This window comes from Camelina sativa, chromosome 15, assembly GCF_000633955.1.
Source record: "Camelina sativa cultivar DH55 chromosome 15, Cs, whole genome shotgun sequence".
NCBI lineage: Eukaryota > Viridiplantae > Streptophyta > Magnoliopsida > Brassicales > Brassicaceae > Camelina > Camelina sativa.
The window spans coordinates 27,246,754-27,262,717 of NC_025699.1; the positions used below are offsets into that span (position 1 = coordinate 27,246,754).

The window sequence follows — 15,964 nt, forward strand, 5'->3', positions numbered from 1 at the left end:
GAGGCCTATCCCAACAAACCCTAGGGTTGCTGGTGTTGGGTGATGGGAGAAAATGTCGCCGCCGTTCTGCAAGATCGTAGTGGCGTGCGTCGGTAAAGCACCTATGGGAACCATCCGCCAGCTTTTGAGCTTGCCGTGTGCCATCGGCGTTCCCAAAAGAAAAGGCACACCTGATGGTCCAAGAGAAGCTCATGTCATCAACGAAACCCAGTGGGAAGGAAACAATGGTGGTGCCGGTGCTAGTCCAGATATAGAGCCAATTGGTGTAGCGATGAAGTCTTGCTCGGATGTATGAGATGAGGAGCAGCTGGACTGTTGTGAAGCTTCTGGCATCGGGTTCATGAGCGGGACTTCTTGGAAAGTTATAATTGGATTTTTAGGGAAAAAATACTTAGAGGCAGAACAAAAGACCAGGGAGAAGCTTATGTAGATTAGAGAGAGGTTAAAAGGGTTTGTCAACCCCCCCCCCCTCCCCGGGACGCCGGCGATCAGAGGTCTCACCGGCGTCGAAAAGCATGGTTGGTAAGAGAGTCTCAAGTCCCGTGGCTGGGAGTTTTTTATGGCAAACTTTATTTTTCTTTTTTGACCTCTGTAAGTTTCATTTTCTCTTTTCATCCTTATATGATTTTCTAAAAATATTATTTTATTCCAGGAAACATATGTATAATAAAAATATTTTTTTCTCGCATATGTTGCAATTTTAATTTTTCTAGAACATACGTATAATACTCAATCAACTATATTAGAACCCGCGGGACAAATTATTTATAACTAAAACATTTCAATTATAAGTTGTATTTGTTGGTTAAATATGTTATAACTATATAATAATTTTTAATTTTATGGTTTAAACCATATAATACCATAATATAATTTATTTTTTACATAATATTTATTTAATCAATATAATTAGATATGTCTATTCTCTTATACCGATAGTGTTAACAAAATAATGAATTGATGTTTTACCAGTGTAACACCGAATTAATGATATTTTAAATTTTGATAAATATCGATAAAACCCGTCCAGCTATATAACCCTGTCCCAAGATATTTAACTCGCACTATAGCATATTAATTTTTAATATTTATTGTTTTGTATTATAAATATTAGATTGAGTTGATATATTATTTATTAAAAGTATAACCATGTACATTTTATAAGATTGACGCTTCTTATAAAGTTTAAATATTATAATACTTAGAATTCTTAAAATGGTTGTGTATTTCTCATATTTGAAGTTTCGTAAAAGTTTAAATATATTATTAATATTTTAAAGGTCTTCTAACTTTTTAAAAAGTTGAAATATTTATAATAGTTAAACTTTTTATAAAGTTTAAATATTTATAATATTTGAAACTTCATAAACGTTTAAATATTATTAATATTTTTAACATTTTAAGAACCGGAATAAACTAAATAATTTTTTTTTTTAATTTTGAATGTCTGATAAATCAAGATGTCTACTCATTTATATCATGAATCATTTTGGTCTCTTTTATAGTATGACTCCGAACTATTGCCCTTTTTTTTAGACGATGTGGGATATTGTACCCGTATTTTTTATTCATCTATTGAGTAATATATGTCCGTTTTTAAAAATTTGTATTACATCATATGCAGGAAAAATCACAATTTTTATTAACTAAATGTATTATAGAATAATTCAAGATTAATTAAATCTAAATTTAAATAAAAATGAAAGAGAAGCATATATTTATGTTTGAATAAGATAGAGAGATTTCTATATTTTTAAAATCTTACCTGTAATTAATTTTGAAAATTTTGGTAACTAATATTAAAGACAATGCATTAAATGCTAATTGTTTCCAAAATGATTTTTTGAGCAAAAATTGCTGCAAAAATACTAGTATAGATTTTTTTAAAAAAGTGTATGTATAACGTTCTATATCGGGTAGAAAATTTTATACAATGGTTCAAAACTGTTATAAATATGACTAATATGCTTAATAGATGAGGTTATATGGCGAGACTGTTTGGATCGATATTAATAGAAGTTTAAAAAAATATTAATTTAAGTGGTACAACTACCCTTACTTTATTATTTTGTTAACAACATCAATATTAAAATATTATACATATTTAATACGATTAAATTATGATTATCTAAAAAAAAAATTGTCTTGCAGAATATCACGAATTATATCATAGAATTAACAATCAAATACAAATATATAAATACAATCTTAACATCAAATAAAATAAATAAAATTAACTACCAATTACAACTTTAAATTTAATAACATTGGTAAAAAAATAGTTTTGTGTGGTGTAATGCGAATTAAAATCTAGTGTGAATTAAAATAATATAAAAAATGTAATATATATAGTGGTATGAATAAAATGTTGGAGATTAGTATATATGTAGATACTTGGAGGTGAGAGTACATATATTTCTTCTATATATATAAAGGAAAGATCAGTTTGCTTTCCAAATTAAGTTTATATAAACTAGCAAGTTCCACTTTCTGTCAAGTTACACTTGTAATTATCAACTTAGCAAAATTTGCTATTGGCTTGAGGCTATAAGACATGGAGATGTCAATCAAACAAATCCAAGCCAATAGCATGAAATTGTCGTCACTTCTATTTACGGATCAAAAACATAAGATCATGGAACAAACATACGAGCTTTATTGTTGGACCTGCATATATGATTCACTCTTTGGGTTTATCTAAAACCATAGGGTTAATTTATTAAATTAGTAAAACAAATAAAGAAATTAAATTAACTTTAGAACGTTCTTTTTTCTTTTTTTGCTAGTCGAACTAGAAGAGGTGAATCAAAATTCAGAAAGGATTAAATCTTCTATTACTCTAGAAGAAGGAAATAAACAAAACAAAATCCTAAAAGGATTAGGAATGATGGTACAGCAGTATATAAACAATGCTAGGCTACGTTCTCTCTTCACAACTCATCATTCATATCAATCAACACAACACAACTCAACTTTCTCTCTGCTTCAGATCTCGCAACCTTTGTTCCTCCCTTGTCAATTTTGTTCATCTAATCATGGCCATGACAATGAAGAAGATCTTACTCTTCGTGCCGCTGTTGATAACAACCTTCACGGTTCTCTTTGGTTCTTGCTCGGCTACTGTCTACACCGTTGGAGACTCGGCTGGATGGATTGCCAAAGAAGGCTTCTATCACGAATGGACCAAGGAAAAGGTGTTTTACGTAGGAGACTCTTTGGTCTTCAACTACGATCCCCACGTCAACGACGTTACTCAAGTTTGGGGAGCTTTAGAATTAGAATTCTGCGATACTTTTTCTCCTAAAGCCGTCTACAGGACAGGACATGATGTGGTTACCTTCACGGAACCCGGAGATCACTACTTCATCAGCTCAAATCAAGCTCAATGCACACTTGGACAGAGCCTCGACGTTCTTGTTGTTCATGACCTGTCACGTCCTATTCCTCCACCACCACCGAGCAAGATCCTTCCTTCCGGGGAAATCTACAGGGTCGGTGACTCTAAAGCATGGAGGGTTCCTGAAGAGAGTGACTACTATAACAAGTGGAGTGAGGATAAATTGTTTCATGTAGGAGATAGTCTACTTTTCGAATACGACAACGAAGTAAACGACGTCTTAGAGATTAGCGGTGACCTTGAATTCATAACCTGCGACCCGTCTTCTCGCGTAGCCGTGCACAAGACGGGCCATGATCTCGTTACGCTCACCAAACCAGGAGTTCACTATTTCATTAGCTCAGAGACGGGTCACTGCGCGGCTGGGCTTAAGCTTCGAGTTGTGGTCGGACCATTACCCAAAGCCGTTACTTTCACCGATTTTCCCAAGAAGATGGATTTGTCAGCTATGGACCGACTCACAAAGTGGTTAAGCACTTTCATACCCCAACCCCATCACTAAAGTTTTCGTTGTTATTTCTTTGGTTTGAAATTAGCTAATCAGAGTTTATCTAATTACTGGTTCAGTGGTTGTAATTTTGCAAACTCTCTGTTTTTCTTTTCCTTGTTTCGTTAAGACCCAAGTTTGTTTAGTTCTGGTTTTCAGTACTGATGTAACGTTTCAGATTTGATTCATTATAATATAACGAAACCTTACTTAATACAATTTCAGTTTAGTGCTTCCAATGTTTTGTCTCAAGTGTCAAGATCCTGTTATATAATAATAATACACGGATCAATCAAATATAGGTTTTAAAATTCTTGTTTCTCAAGAATCTCCAATCTGCATGTATTTCTTCTTGTGGTTAATGATGTTTCAGTCAAATTTCGTGGCTTCAGCTTACAATTTTCTTATTTGGGCTAACAACGACAAAGGTTTAGAAGTTAAAATTAACAATTAAATACAATTATATAAATACAATTTTAATCATCCAATAAAACAAATAAAAAATTAACTAACAATTACAATTTTAAGTTTAATAATTTTGGGAAAATATAGTTTTGGTACACTGCAGAAGCAATAAAATATTAGATTGTGGGCTTCCAAATTAAAACTAATTAGTAATGAGTGGAGAGACTCATATTTATATATACCACTTAAGATCCTACACGACTTCTAATGTAGGATATTATATCCCTAGTATGCCTCCTCATGATAATGGCTCTTCTAGGCATCAATCTCAGTATGTTTCAGGCATGAATCGACGAGTCTGTTAGGAGTGCAAAAACCAAATTGAGAAAATATGCGAATTAGATTTAAAAAAAAAAAAGAAAATCAGAAATAAATTGTAACAACATAATATAAAAACATAATATAAATCACAGAGGCGAGATATGCTATCTCATTCATTAATTCAATAAATCGGCCGTAATTGCTTTCGGATAATCACGATTTATGAATCCCATTATACAACTCAATCGAACAGAGCTTTATCACATACAATTTTCATATTTGGGCTAACAATGACAAAGGTTTAGAAGTTAAAATTAACATATCAAATACAACTATATAAATACAATCTTAAACATCAAAGAAAACAAATAAAATTAACTAACAATTACAAATTTAAAATCTAATAGTTTTGGTAAAAATAAATTCGAGTTTTTATAATATCCCAATTATTAAAGAACAAAAGAAACCACTAATCTGGCCAGACATGATAACAAGGCCCATCACTTATAGCATCACCATTTAGGCTTAACTAATTTGTTATTAAAAGCCCGTTATGTTTGGCCCATCATCACCGTCTATTGTCTTCTCCGTTGGAAAATCGCATCCTTAAAGAGCAGCCATCTCCATCGTCGTCGGTGACGAAAACCACCGCGGAATCGGTGGAAACGTCTCCGAAATCAGAAACTGAGTATACAAACCATTGATATCGTATTGATATTTCAATCTTATCAAGTCTTTTTTTTTTTTGTGAGAAATGGGACTGTTAAGCATAATCCGGAAGATCAAGAAGAAAGAGAAGGAGATGCGTATTCTTATGGTGTATGTCTCATATACCAAAACTCGTTACACATTCTCCGATCTAATCATACATTTATAGAAATGATGTTGTTCTGATTATGGTTTTCTATTTTTTTTTGGTAGTGGACTTGATAACTCTGGGAAGACGACGATTGTGCTTAAAATAAACGGAGAAGACACAAGTGTGATTAGTCCAACTCTTGGATTCAACATCAAAACCATTGTTTACCAAAAGTAAGTAAAGCTCTTCAAAATTGGTTCAGGAATATGATCGAACAGGTTACAGGCAATGTTTAATATTTGTGAATGATGATTGTGTAGGTATACTCTTAATATATGGGATGTTGGTGGGCAAAAGACTATAAGATCGTATTGGAGGAACTACTTTGAGCAGACTGATGGGTTGGTTTGGGTGGTTGATAGTTCTGATCTTAGGAGGTTAGATGATTGTAAGATGGAACTTGACAATCTCTTGAAGGAAGAGGTATGTATATTCATTCATACATAGTCTCTAAAATCTTTGTAGTTTGAAGCCTTGGGTGCTGTTTATGATGAAGAAGATGATGATCTATATTCAAATGGCAGAGGCTAGCTGGGTCATCTTTGCTTATACTAGCAAATAAGCAGGATATTCAAGGTGCACTTACTCCTGATGAAATTGGCAAAGTAAGGGTTTTTGTAACTTTAGTGGGTTAAGTAAGATATGTTCGAGTTGTATTGTTTTGCTAAAACTGAGTTTCATCTTCTTGCTTGTGAAGGTGCTAAACTTGGAGTCAATGGATAAAAGCCGGCACTGGAAGATCGTGGGTTGCAGTGCATACACGGGTGAAGGTTTGTTGGAGGGTTTCGATTGGTTGGTTCAAGACATTGCCTCCAGGATTTACATGCTTGACTAATCTCTGTGTTCTTCAACTAGTGCATTGCACAATGGCATGCTCTACTAGACGATTTGTAGTATGCTGTTCAAGTGATTTCATTTTGGCATGTAAGCTTTTTCTTTCAGTCACAATGATTCAACAAGGATACAACCTAAGTTTCGAAGACGAACTCTTCTCATCTTGTTTAATTGAAAGAGACTTAACAACAAAATGATGTTTCATACATCCAAATAAAACTTATTGATAAGCAAATCCAACCACATACTCTACCACAAAAAGGTGAAAGTTGCCTCTGCATATAAAGAGAGAGAGAGAGAGAGAGAGAGAGAGAGAGAGATCATTTCGACTTCTTTCCTTGCTTCTTCTTGACAACTTCGTCAATGTACATTATGCCTTTGCCCTTATAAGGTTCAGGAGGTTTGCAACTCCTTACTGTTGCAGCAAACTGATGCACTCTTTGCTTGTCGATTCCGGTGCAGCAAACCACATTGTTCTTAAAACAGAAGACCCGAACTGCTGGAGGAACCGCAAGTTCGACTTCGTGACTGTAACCCAATTTGAGGTATAAGAAACGTCCTGCTTCCTCAGCTCTGGCTTTGTATCCAACTCCAACTATCTTCAAGAACCGAAAAAACTTGGCTTCCATTTTCCCCTTTTCCTACAGAGAATTGCTGCTGGTTACCAAAACAAACTTGTCAGAATCATCAAGTTAAAAACCAAACCTTTCAGAATACAAAAGTTTGCTGTTTAGTTAAATCTCATACACACACACACACACACACACACACACACACACATCAAGGTAGCAAATTTCGTCTCTCTTACCACTCAAACCATCACAAAGAATAGTATGAAAAACTGAAATTGACCAACAATGGTTTTTATAAACCATTTGTTTCATTGTAAATCATCTCAGAGACATGGAAACAAACGATGAGCTAAACAGGAAATACGTCGAGCAGCTTCCGTGCAATATTACGATAACACTAATATACAAATAAATGAACATACAAACTCTAATTAACTCCATTTTCACAAACACAGAGTGCTAAAGTAAGAAAAAAACACCAGAAATGAGAAATAAACACGATAAAGCTCGATTCCATTTCTAAGAAATTAATCGGAAAAGGAGAAGAAGAAGATTGTGAGATTCATACAAAAGCAGAATGGTTACCTTTTTTTCTTATTTCCGGTGAAAAGAAATGAGACGAGTGTGCTGATGCTGCTTCCGTCGCCGGCGGATCCAGATCACTCCTTTTAACTCCGGCCTAAAACCTTCTCCTATACTTTGATTTCGTTCTTTAAAAATGGTTGACGTTTTTACCTGTATTGCAAAACGACACGATGTTTTCTCCCCCTCAAGTGTTTCTTTGAATAAAGCCCATTGGGCTACATCACAAAGCCCAATAAACCTTTAACTTTTCCGATGTTTGTTTCCTCGCCGCTCTTTTGAAAGTTGCAACAAAGCTTCTTCTTTTTTCACCGGAGAGAGAGCTTTAGGAGAATCTCTCAACAATGGCGGAATCGATTTTCAGAAAGCTAAGAGACGGTGGAGAAGAAGGCGAACTCGCACCAGCTCTCACCATTGAAGAAACCGTAGCTTCCCCTTTCGGACTCGATGTCTCAGGCTATCTTCTCACAAATCTATCTTCATCAATCTTGGCTGGAAAATCCAAGTCGCAGTACACTCCCAAACCCTAATTCTACTATTATTTGATCTCAAAATTTGCTTCGTTACTGCTAAAGTCTTCGTTTCTATTCAGGGGTCTCGTGTTGATCACATTCTCGCGAAGCCCTTCGTTCTATTTGCAATTGTTGAAGCAAAAAGGAATCGTTGTCACTTCATCTTCTAAATGGTGATTTTAGGTTTTGTAACTTGTGGAGTAGTTTGAGAGTGCTCTTCTCTGTATTTGATATCTATATGGCTTTTGATTTGAAGGATTCGTGTTTTGGATTGTTACACTGATCCACTAGGCTGGATTGATCAGTCTTCAACTGGTGTTACTGAAGGTTCAAGTTTGGTTAAGCTACACAAGTGTGTGAGTGACTTGAAAAGGCTTTTAACTTCAATCATTGAAGCGGGAAGAGGTAGTTCTTTTTCCTACATTGCATCCTTTTTTCAGTTTGGATTTTTTTATCTAAAGGCTTATATTAGATTAAAAAGTGATTACTTTGCTGCAGAGTTGGTTGGAGATGGGAAGACACGTTTCTGTGTTGCTATAGATTCCGTAAGCAAACTTTTGCTTTTGAGTTTTTAGGCATTGATTATTGGAAAGAGAAGTGATTTTCATATCTATACTTTTTGAATTAGGTGAATGAGTTGCTAAGACGTTCTTCTATGCCATTAGTTTCTGGTCTTTTAACAGATCTTCGAAGCCACGGTACTTTGCAACATGAAACCTGAACACTAGTCTATTACTCTAGAAGAAGGAAATAAACAAAACAAAATCCTAAAAGGATTAGGAATGATGGTACAGCAGTATATAAACAATGCTAGGCTACGTTCTCTCTTCACAACTCATCATTCATATCAATCAACACAACACAACTCAACTTTCTCTCTGCTTCAGATCTCGCAACCTTTGTTCCTCCCTTGTCAATTTTGTTCATCTAATCATGGCCATGACAATGAAGAAGATCTTACTCTTCGTGCCGCTGTTGATAACAACCTTCACGGTTCTCTTTGGTTCTTGCTCGGCTACTGTCTACACCGTTGGAGACTCGGCTGGATGGATTGCCAAAGAAGGCTTCTATCACGAATGGACCAAGGAAAAGGTGTTTTACGTAGGAGACTCTTTGGTCTTCAACTACGATCCCCACGTCAACGACGTTACTCAAGTTTGGGGAGCTTTAGAATTAGAATTCTGCGATACTTTTTCTCCTAAAGCCGTCTACAGGACAGGACATGATGTGGTTACCTTCACGGAACCCGGAGATCACTACTTCATCAGCTCAAATCAAGCTCAATGCACACTTGGACAGAGCCTCGACGTTCTTGTTGTTCATGACCTGTCACGTCCTATTCCTCCACCACCACCGAGCAAGATCCTTCCTTCCGGGGAAATCTACAGGGTCGGTGACTCTAAAGCATGGAGGGTTCCTGAAGAGAGTGACTACTATAACAAGTGGAGTGAGGATAAATTGTTTCATGTAGGAGATAGTCTACTTTTCGAATACGACAACGAAGTAAACGACGTCTTAGAGATTAGCGGTGACCTTGAATTCATAACCTGCGACCCGTCTTCTCGCGTAGCCGTGCACAAGACGGGCCATGATCTCGTTACGCTCACCAAACCAGGAGTTCACTATTTCATTAGCTCAGAGACGGGTCACTGCGCGGCTGGGCTTAAGCTTCGAGTTGTGGTCGGACCATTACCCAAAGCCGTTACTTTCACCGATTTTCCCAAGAAGATGGATTTGTCAGCTATGGACCGACTCACAAAGTGGTTAAGCACTTTCATACCCCAACCCCATCACTAAAGTTTTCGTTGTTATTTCTTTGGTTTGAAATTAGCTAATCAGAGTTTATCTAATTACTGGTTCAGTGGTTGTAATTTTGCAAACTCTCTGTTTTTCTTTTCCTTGTTTCGTTAAGACCCAAGTTTGTTTAGTTCTGGTTTTCAGTACTGATGTAACGTTTCAGATTTGATTCATTATAATATAACGAAACCTTACTTAATACAATTTCAGTTTAGTGCTTCCAATGTTTTGTCTCAAGTGTCAAGATCCTGTTATATAATAATAATACACGGATCAATCAAATATAGGTTTTAAAATTCTTGTTTCTCAAGAATCTCCAATCTGCATGTATTTCTTCTTGTGGTTAATGATGTTTCAGTCAAATTTCGTGGCTTCAGCTTACAATTTTCTTATTTGGGCTAACAACGACAAAGGTTTAGAAGTTAAAATTAACAATTAAATACAATTATATAAATACAATTTTAATCATCCAATAAAACAAATAAAAAATTAACTAACAATTACAATTTTAAGTTTAATAATTTTGGGAAAATATAGTTTTGGTACACTGCAGAAGCAATAAAATATTAGATTGTGGGCTTCCAAATTAAAACTAATTAGTAATGAGTGGAGAGACTCATATTTATATATACCACTTAAGATCCTACACGACTTCTAATGTAGGATATTATATCCCTAGTATGCCTCCTCATGATAATGGCTCTTCTAGGCATCAATCTCAGTATGTTTCAGGCATGAATCGACGAGTCTGTTAGGAGTGCAAAAACCAAATTGAGAAAATATGCGAATTAGATTTAAAAAAAAAAAAGAAAATCAGAAATAAATTGTAACAACATAATATAAAAACATAATATAAATCACAGAGGCGAGATATGCTATCTCATTCATTAATTCAATAAATCGGCCGTAATTGCTTTCGGATAATCACGATTTATGAATCCCATTATACAACTCAATCGAACAGAGCTTTATCACATACAATTTTCATATTTGGGCTAACAATGACAAAGGTTTAGAAGTTAAAATTAACATATCAAATACAACTATATAAATACAATCTTAAACATCAAAGAAAACAAATAAAATTAACTAACAATTACAAATTTAAAATCTAATAGTTTTGGTAAAAATAAATTCGAGTTTTTATAATATCCCAATTATTAAAGAACAAAAGAAACCACTAATCTGGCCAGACATGATAACAAGGCCCATCACTTATAGCATCACCATTTAGGCTTAACTAATTTGTTATTAAAAGCCCGTTATGTTTGGCCCATCATCACCGTCTATTGTCTTCTCCGTTGGAAAATCGCATCCTTAAAGAGCAGCCATCTCCATCGTCGTCGGTGACGAAAACCACCGCGGAATCGGTGGAAACGTCTCCGAAATCAGAAACTGAGTATACAAACCATTGATATCGTATTGATATTTCAATCTTATCAAGTCTTTTTTTTTTTTGTGAGAAATGGGACTGTTAAGCATAATCCGGAAGATCAAGAAGAAAGAGAAGGAGATGCGTATTCTTATGGTGTATGTCTCATATACCAAAACTCGTTACACATTCTCCGATCTAATCATACATTTATAGAAATGATGTTGTTCTGATTATGGTTTTCTATTTTTTTTTGGTAGTGGACTTGATAACTCTGGGAAGACGACGATTGTGCTTAAAATAAACGGAGAAGACACAAGTGTGATTAGTCCAACTCTTGGATTCAACATCAAAACCATTGTTTACCAAAAGTAAGTAAAGCTCTTCAAAATTGGTTCAGGAATATGATCGAACAGGTTACAGGCAATGTTTAATATTTGTGAATGATGATTGTGTAGGTATACTCTTAATATATGGGATGTTGGTGGGCAAAAGACTATAAGATCGTATTGGAGGAACTACTTTGAGCAGACTGATGGGTTGGTTTGGGTGGTTGATAGTTCTGATCTTAGGAGGTTAGATGATTGTAAGATGGAACTTGACAATCTCTTGAAGGAAGAGGTATGTATATTCATTCATACATAGTCTCTAAAATCTTTGTAGTTTGAAGCCTTGGGTGCTGTTTATGATGAAGAAGATGATGATCTATATTCAAATGGCAGAGGCTAGCTGGGTCATCTTTGCTTATACTAGCAAATAAGCAGGATATTCAAGGTGCACTTACTCCTGATGAAATTGGCAAAGTAAGGGTTTTTGTAACTTTAGTGGGTTAAGTAAGATATGTTCGAGTTGTATTGTTTTGCTAAAACTGAGTTTCATCTTCTTGCTTGTGAAGGTGCTAAACTTGGAGTCAATGGATAAAAGCCGGCACTGGAAGATCGTGGGTTGCAGTGCATACACGGGTGAAGGTTTGTTGGAGGGTTTCGATTGGTTGGTTCAAGACATTGCCTCCAGGATTTACATGCTTGACTAATCTCTGTGTTCTTCAACTAGTGCATTGCACAATGGCATGCTCTACTAGACGATTTGTAGTATGCTGTTCAAGTGATTTCATTTTGGCATGTAAGCTTTTTCTTTCAGTCACAATGATTCAACAAGGATACAACCTAAGTTTCGAAGACGAACTCTTCTCATCTTGTTTAATTGAAAGAGACTTAACAACAAAATGATGTTTCATACATCCAAATAAAACTTATTGATAAGCAAATCCAACCACATACTCTACCACAAAAAGGTGAAAGTTGCCTCTGCATATAAAGAGAGAGAGAGAGAGAGAGAGAGAGAGAGAGAGATCATTTCGACTTCTTTCCTTGCTTCTTCTTGACAACTTCGTCAATGTACATTATGCCTTTGCCCTTATAAGGTTCAGGAGGTTTGCAACTCCTTACTGTTGCAGCAAACTGATGCACTCTTTGCTTGTCGATTCCGGTGCAGCAAACCACATTGTTCTTAAAACAGAAGACCCGAACTGCTGGAGGAACCGCAAGTTCGACTTCGTGACTGTAACCCAATTTGAGGTATAAGAAACGTCCTGCTTCCTCAGCTCTGGCTTTGTATCCAACTCCAACTATCTTCAAGAACCGAAAAAACTTGGCTTCCATTTTCCCCTTTTCCTACAGAGAATTGCTGCTGGTTACCAAAACAAACTTGTCAGAATCATCAAGTTAAAAACCAAACCTTTCAGAATACAAAAGTTTGCTGTTTAGTTAAATCTCATACACACACACACACACACACACACACACACACACATCAAGGTAGCAAATTTCGTCTCTCTTACCACTCAAACCATCACAAAGAATAGTATGAAAAACTGAAATTGACCAACAATGGTTTTTATAAACCATTTGTTTCATTGTAAATCATCTCAGAGACATGGAAACAAACGATGAGCTAAACAGGAAATACGTCGAGCAGCTTCCGTGCAATATTACGATAACACTAATATACAAATAAATGAACATACAAACTCTAATTAACTCCATTTTCACAAACACAGAGTGCTAAAGTAAGAAAAAAACACCAGAAATGAGAAATAAACACGATAAAGCTCGATTCCATTTCTAAGAAATTAATCGGAAAAGGAGAAGAAGAAGATTGTGAGATTCATACAAAAGCAGAATGGTTACCTTTTTTTCTTATTTCCGGTGAAAAGAAATGAGACGAGTGTGCTGATGCTGCTTCCGTCGCCGGCGGATCCAGATCACTCCTTTTAACTCCGGCCTAAAACCTTCTCCTATACTTTGATTTCGTTCTTTAAAAATGGTTGACGTTTTTACCTGTATTGCAAAACGACACGATGTTTTCTCCCCCTCAAGTGTTTCTTTGAATAAAGCCCATTGGGCTACATCACAAAGCCCAATAAACCTTTAACTTTTCCGATGTTTGTTTCCTCGCCGCTCTTTTGAAAGTTGCAACAAAGCTTCTTCTTTTTTCACCGGAGAGAGAGCTTTAGGAGAATCTCTCAACAATGGCGGAATCGATTTTCAGAAAGCTAAGAGACGGTGGAGAAGAAGGCGAACTCGCACCAGCTCTCACCATTGAAGAAACCGTAGCTTCCCCTTTCGGACTCGATGTCTCAGGCTATCTTCTCACAAATCTATCTTCATCAATCTTGGCTGGAAAATCCAAGTCGCAGTACACTCCCAAACCCTAATTCTACTATTATTTGATCTCAAAATTTGCTTCGTTACTGCTAAAGTCTTCGTTTCTATTCAGGGGTCTCGTGTTGATCACATTCTCGCGAAGCCCTTCGTTCTATTTGCAATTGTTGAAGCAAAAAGGAATCGTTGTCACTTCATCTTCTAAATGGTGATTTTAGGTTTTGTAACTTGTGGAGTAGTTTGAGAGTGCTCTTCTCTGTATTTGATATCTATATGGCTTTTGATTTGAAGGATTCGTGTTTTGGATTGTTACACTGATCCACTAGGCTGGATTGATCAGTCTTCAACTGGTGTTACTGAAGGTTCAAGTTTGGTTAAGCTACACAAGTGTGTGAGTGACTTGAAAAGGCTTTTAACTTCAATCATTGAAGCGGGAAGAGGTAGTTCTTTTTCCTACATTGCATCCTTTTTTCAGTTTGGATTTTTTTATCTAAAGGCTTATATTAGATTAAAAAGTGATTACTTTGCTGCAGAGTTGGTTGGAGATGGGAAGACACGTTTCTGTGTTGCTATAGATTCCGTAAGCAAACTTTTGCTTTTGAGTTTTTAGGCATTGATTATTGGAAAGAGAAGTGATTTTCATATCTATACTTTTTGAATTAGGTGAATGAGTTGCTAAGACGTTCTTCTATGCCATTAGTTTCTGGTCTTTTAACAGATCTTCGAAGCCACGGTACTTTGCAACATGAAACCTGAACACTAGTCTATTACTCTAGAAGAAGGAAATAAACAAAACAAAATCCTAAAAGGATTAGGAATGATGGTACAGCAGTATATAAACAATGCTAGGCTACGTTCTCTCTTCACAACTCATCATTCATATCAATCAACACAACACAACTCAACTTTCTCTCTGCTTCAGATCTCGCAACCTTTGTTCCTCCCTTGTCAATTTTGTTCATCTAATCATGGCCATGACAATGAAGAAGATCTTACTCTTCGTGCCGCTGTTGATAACAACCTTCACGGTTCTCTTTGGTTCTTGCTCGGCTACTGTCTACACCGTTGGAGACTCGGCTGGATGGATTGCCAAAGAAGGCTTCTATCACGAATGGACCAAGGAAAAGGTGTTTTACGTAGGAGACTCTTTGGTCTTCAACTACGATCCCCACGTCAACGACGTTACTCAAGTTTGGGGAGCTTTAGAATTAGAATTCTGCGATACTTTTTCTCCTAAAGCCGTCTACAGGACAGGACATGATGTGGTTACCTTCACGGAACCCGGAGATCACTACTTCATCAGCTCAAATCAAGCTCAATGCACACTTGGACAGAGCCTCGACGTTCTTGTTGTTCATGACCTGTCACGTCCTATTCCTCCACCACCACCGAGCAAGATCCTTCCTTCCGGGGAAATCTACAGGGTCGGTGACTCTAAAGCATGGAGGGTTCCTGAAGAGAGTGACTACTATAACAAGTGGAGTGAGGATAAATTGTTTCATGTAGGAGATAGTCTACTTTTCGAATACGACAACGAAGTAAACGACGTCTTAGAGATTACCGGTGACCTTGAATTCATAACCTGCGACCCGTCTTCTCGCGTAGCCGTGCACAAGACGGGCCATGATCTCGTTACGCTCACCAAACCAGGAGTTCACTATTTCATTAGCTCAGAGACGGGTCACTGCGCGGCTGGGCTTAAGCTTCGAGTTGTGGTCGGACCATTACCCAAAGCCGTTACTTTCACCGATTTTCCCAAGAAGATGGATTTGTCAGCTATGGACCGACTCACAAAGTGGTTAAGCACTTTCATACCCCAACCCCATCACTAAAGTTTTCGTTGTTATTTCTTTGGTTTGAAATTAGCTAATCAGAGTTTATCTAATTACTGGTTCAGTGGTTGTAATTTTGCAAACTCTCTGTTTTTCTTTTCCTTGTTTCGTTAAGACCCAAGTTTGTTTAGTTCTGGTTTTCAGTACTGATGTAACGTTTCAGATTTGATTCATTATAATATAACGAAACCTTACTTAATACAATTTCAGTTTAGTGCTTCCAATGTTTTGTCTCAAGTGTCAAGATCCTGTTATATAATAATAATACACGGATCAATCAAATATAGGTTTTAAAATTCTTGTTTCTCAAGAATCTCCAATCTGCATGTAT

The 15,964-nt window shown here is 36.3% G+C and overlaps 9 protein-coding genes across 11 annotated transcripts; 7 read left to right on the top strand and 2 right to left on the bottom strand.

Moving 5' to 3' along the window:
- LOC104747673 lies at window positions 2,839–4,083 on the top strand. The gene has a single exon (XM_010469350.1). The coding sequence runs from the start codon at window positions 2,910–2,912 to the stop codon at window positions 3,897–3,899; it is 990 nt and encodes a 329-aa protein (XP_010467652.1). The 5' UTR covers window positions 2,839–2,909; the 3' UTR covers window positions 3,900–4,083.
- On the top strand, window positions 5,203–6,451 carry LOC104747674 (ADP-ribosylation factor-like protein 2). Its single transcript, XM_010469351.2, has 5 exons — window positions 5,203–5,429; window positions 5,532–5,642; window positions 5,730–5,892; window positions 5,994–6,074; window positions 6,167–6,451. The coding sequence occupies exons 1-5, from the start codon at window positions 5,365–5,367 to the stop codon at window positions 6,302–6,304; spliced, it is 558 nt and encodes a 185-aa protein (XP_010467653.1). The 5' UTR covers window positions 5,203–5,364; the 3' UTR covers window positions 6,305–6,451.
- Window positions 6,457–7,602, bottom strand: LOC109129032 (60S ribosomal protein L6, mitochondrial-like). 2 transcript variants are annotated; one of them, XM_019236510.1, is made up of 2 exons: window positions 7,461–7,602; window positions 6,457–6,957 (listed from the first exon to the last, which is right to left on the bottom strand). In XM_019236510.1, exon 2 carries the CDS (start codon window positions 6,930–6,932, stop codon window positions 6,624–6,626), a length of 309 nt encoding a protein of 102 aa, XP_019092055.1. In that variant the 5' UTR covers window positions 6,933–6,957; window positions 7,461–7,602; the 3' UTR covers window positions 6,457–6,623. The 2 variants fall into 2 exon arrangements, with proteins under 2 accessions (XP_019092055.1, XP_019092054.1); XM_019236509.1 differs by having other exon boundaries at window positions 6,457–6,960; window positions 7,461–7,597.
- Window positions 7,735–8,706, top strand: LOC104747676 (elongator complex protein 5-like). Its single transcript, XM_010469352.2, has 5 exons — window positions 7,735–7,968; window positions 8,050–8,142; window positions 8,226–8,374; window positions 8,468–8,514; window positions 8,598–8,706. The coding sequence occupies exons 1-5, from the start codon at window positions 7,802–7,804 to the stop codon at window positions 8,688–8,690; spliced, it is 549 nt and encodes a 182-aa protein (XP_010467654.1). The 5' UTR covers window positions 7,735–7,801; the 3' UTR covers window positions 8,691–8,706.
- On the top strand, window positions 8,752–9,950 carry LOC104747677. The gene has a single exon (XM_010469353.2). It carries the CDS (start codon window positions 8,777–8,779, stop codon window positions 9,764–9,766), a length of 990 nt encoding a protein of 329 aa, XP_010467655.2. The 5' UTR covers window positions 8,752–8,776; the 3' UTR covers window positions 9,767–9,950.
- On the top strand, window positions 11,070–12,324 carry LOC104747678 (ADP-ribosylation factor-like protein 2). The gene is made up of 5 exons (XM_010469355.2): window positions 11,070–11,296; window positions 11,399–11,509; window positions 11,597–11,759; window positions 11,861–11,941; window positions 12,034–12,324. Exons 1-5 carry the CDS (start codon window positions 11,232–11,234, stop codon window positions 12,169–12,171), a joined length of 558 nt encoding a protein of 185 aa, XP_010467657.1. The 5' UTR covers window positions 11,070–11,231; the 3' UTR covers window positions 12,172–12,324.
- LOC109129031 (60S ribosomal protein L6, mitochondrial-like) lies at window positions 12,324–13,469 on the bottom strand. Of its 2 annotated transcripts, none has more exons than XM_019236507.1 (2): window positions 13,328–13,469; window positions 12,324–12,824 (listed from the first exon to the last, which is right to left on the bottom strand). In XM_019236507.1, exon 2 carries the CDS (start codon window positions 12,797–12,799, stop codon window positions 12,491–12,493), a length of 309 nt encoding a protein of 102 aa, XP_019092052.1. In that variant the 5' UTR covers window positions 12,800–12,824; window positions 13,328–13,469; the 3' UTR covers window positions 12,324–12,490. The 2 variants fall into 2 exon arrangements, with proteins under 2 accessions (XP_019092052.1, XP_019092051.1); XM_019236506.1 differs by having other exon boundaries at window positions 12,324–12,827; window positions 13,328–13,464.
- Window positions 13,602–14,656, top strand: LOC104747679 (elongator complex protein 5-like). Its single transcript, XM_010469356.2, has 5 exons — window positions 13,602–13,835; window positions 13,917–14,009; window positions 14,093–14,241; window positions 14,335–14,381; window positions 14,465–14,656. The coding sequence occupies exons 1-5, from the start codon at window positions 13,669–13,671 to the stop codon at window positions 14,555–14,557; spliced, it is 549 nt and encodes a 182-aa protein (XP_010467658.1). The 5' UTR covers window positions 13,602–13,668; the 3' UTR covers window positions 14,558–14,656.
- Window positions 14,619–15,817, top strand: LOC104748847. Its single transcript, XM_010470430.2, has one exon. The coding sequence runs from the start codon at window positions 14,644–14,646 to the stop codon at window positions 15,631–15,633; it is 990 nt and encodes a 329-aa protein (XP_010468732.2). The 5' UTR covers window positions 14,619–14,643; the 3' UTR covers window positions 15,634–15,817.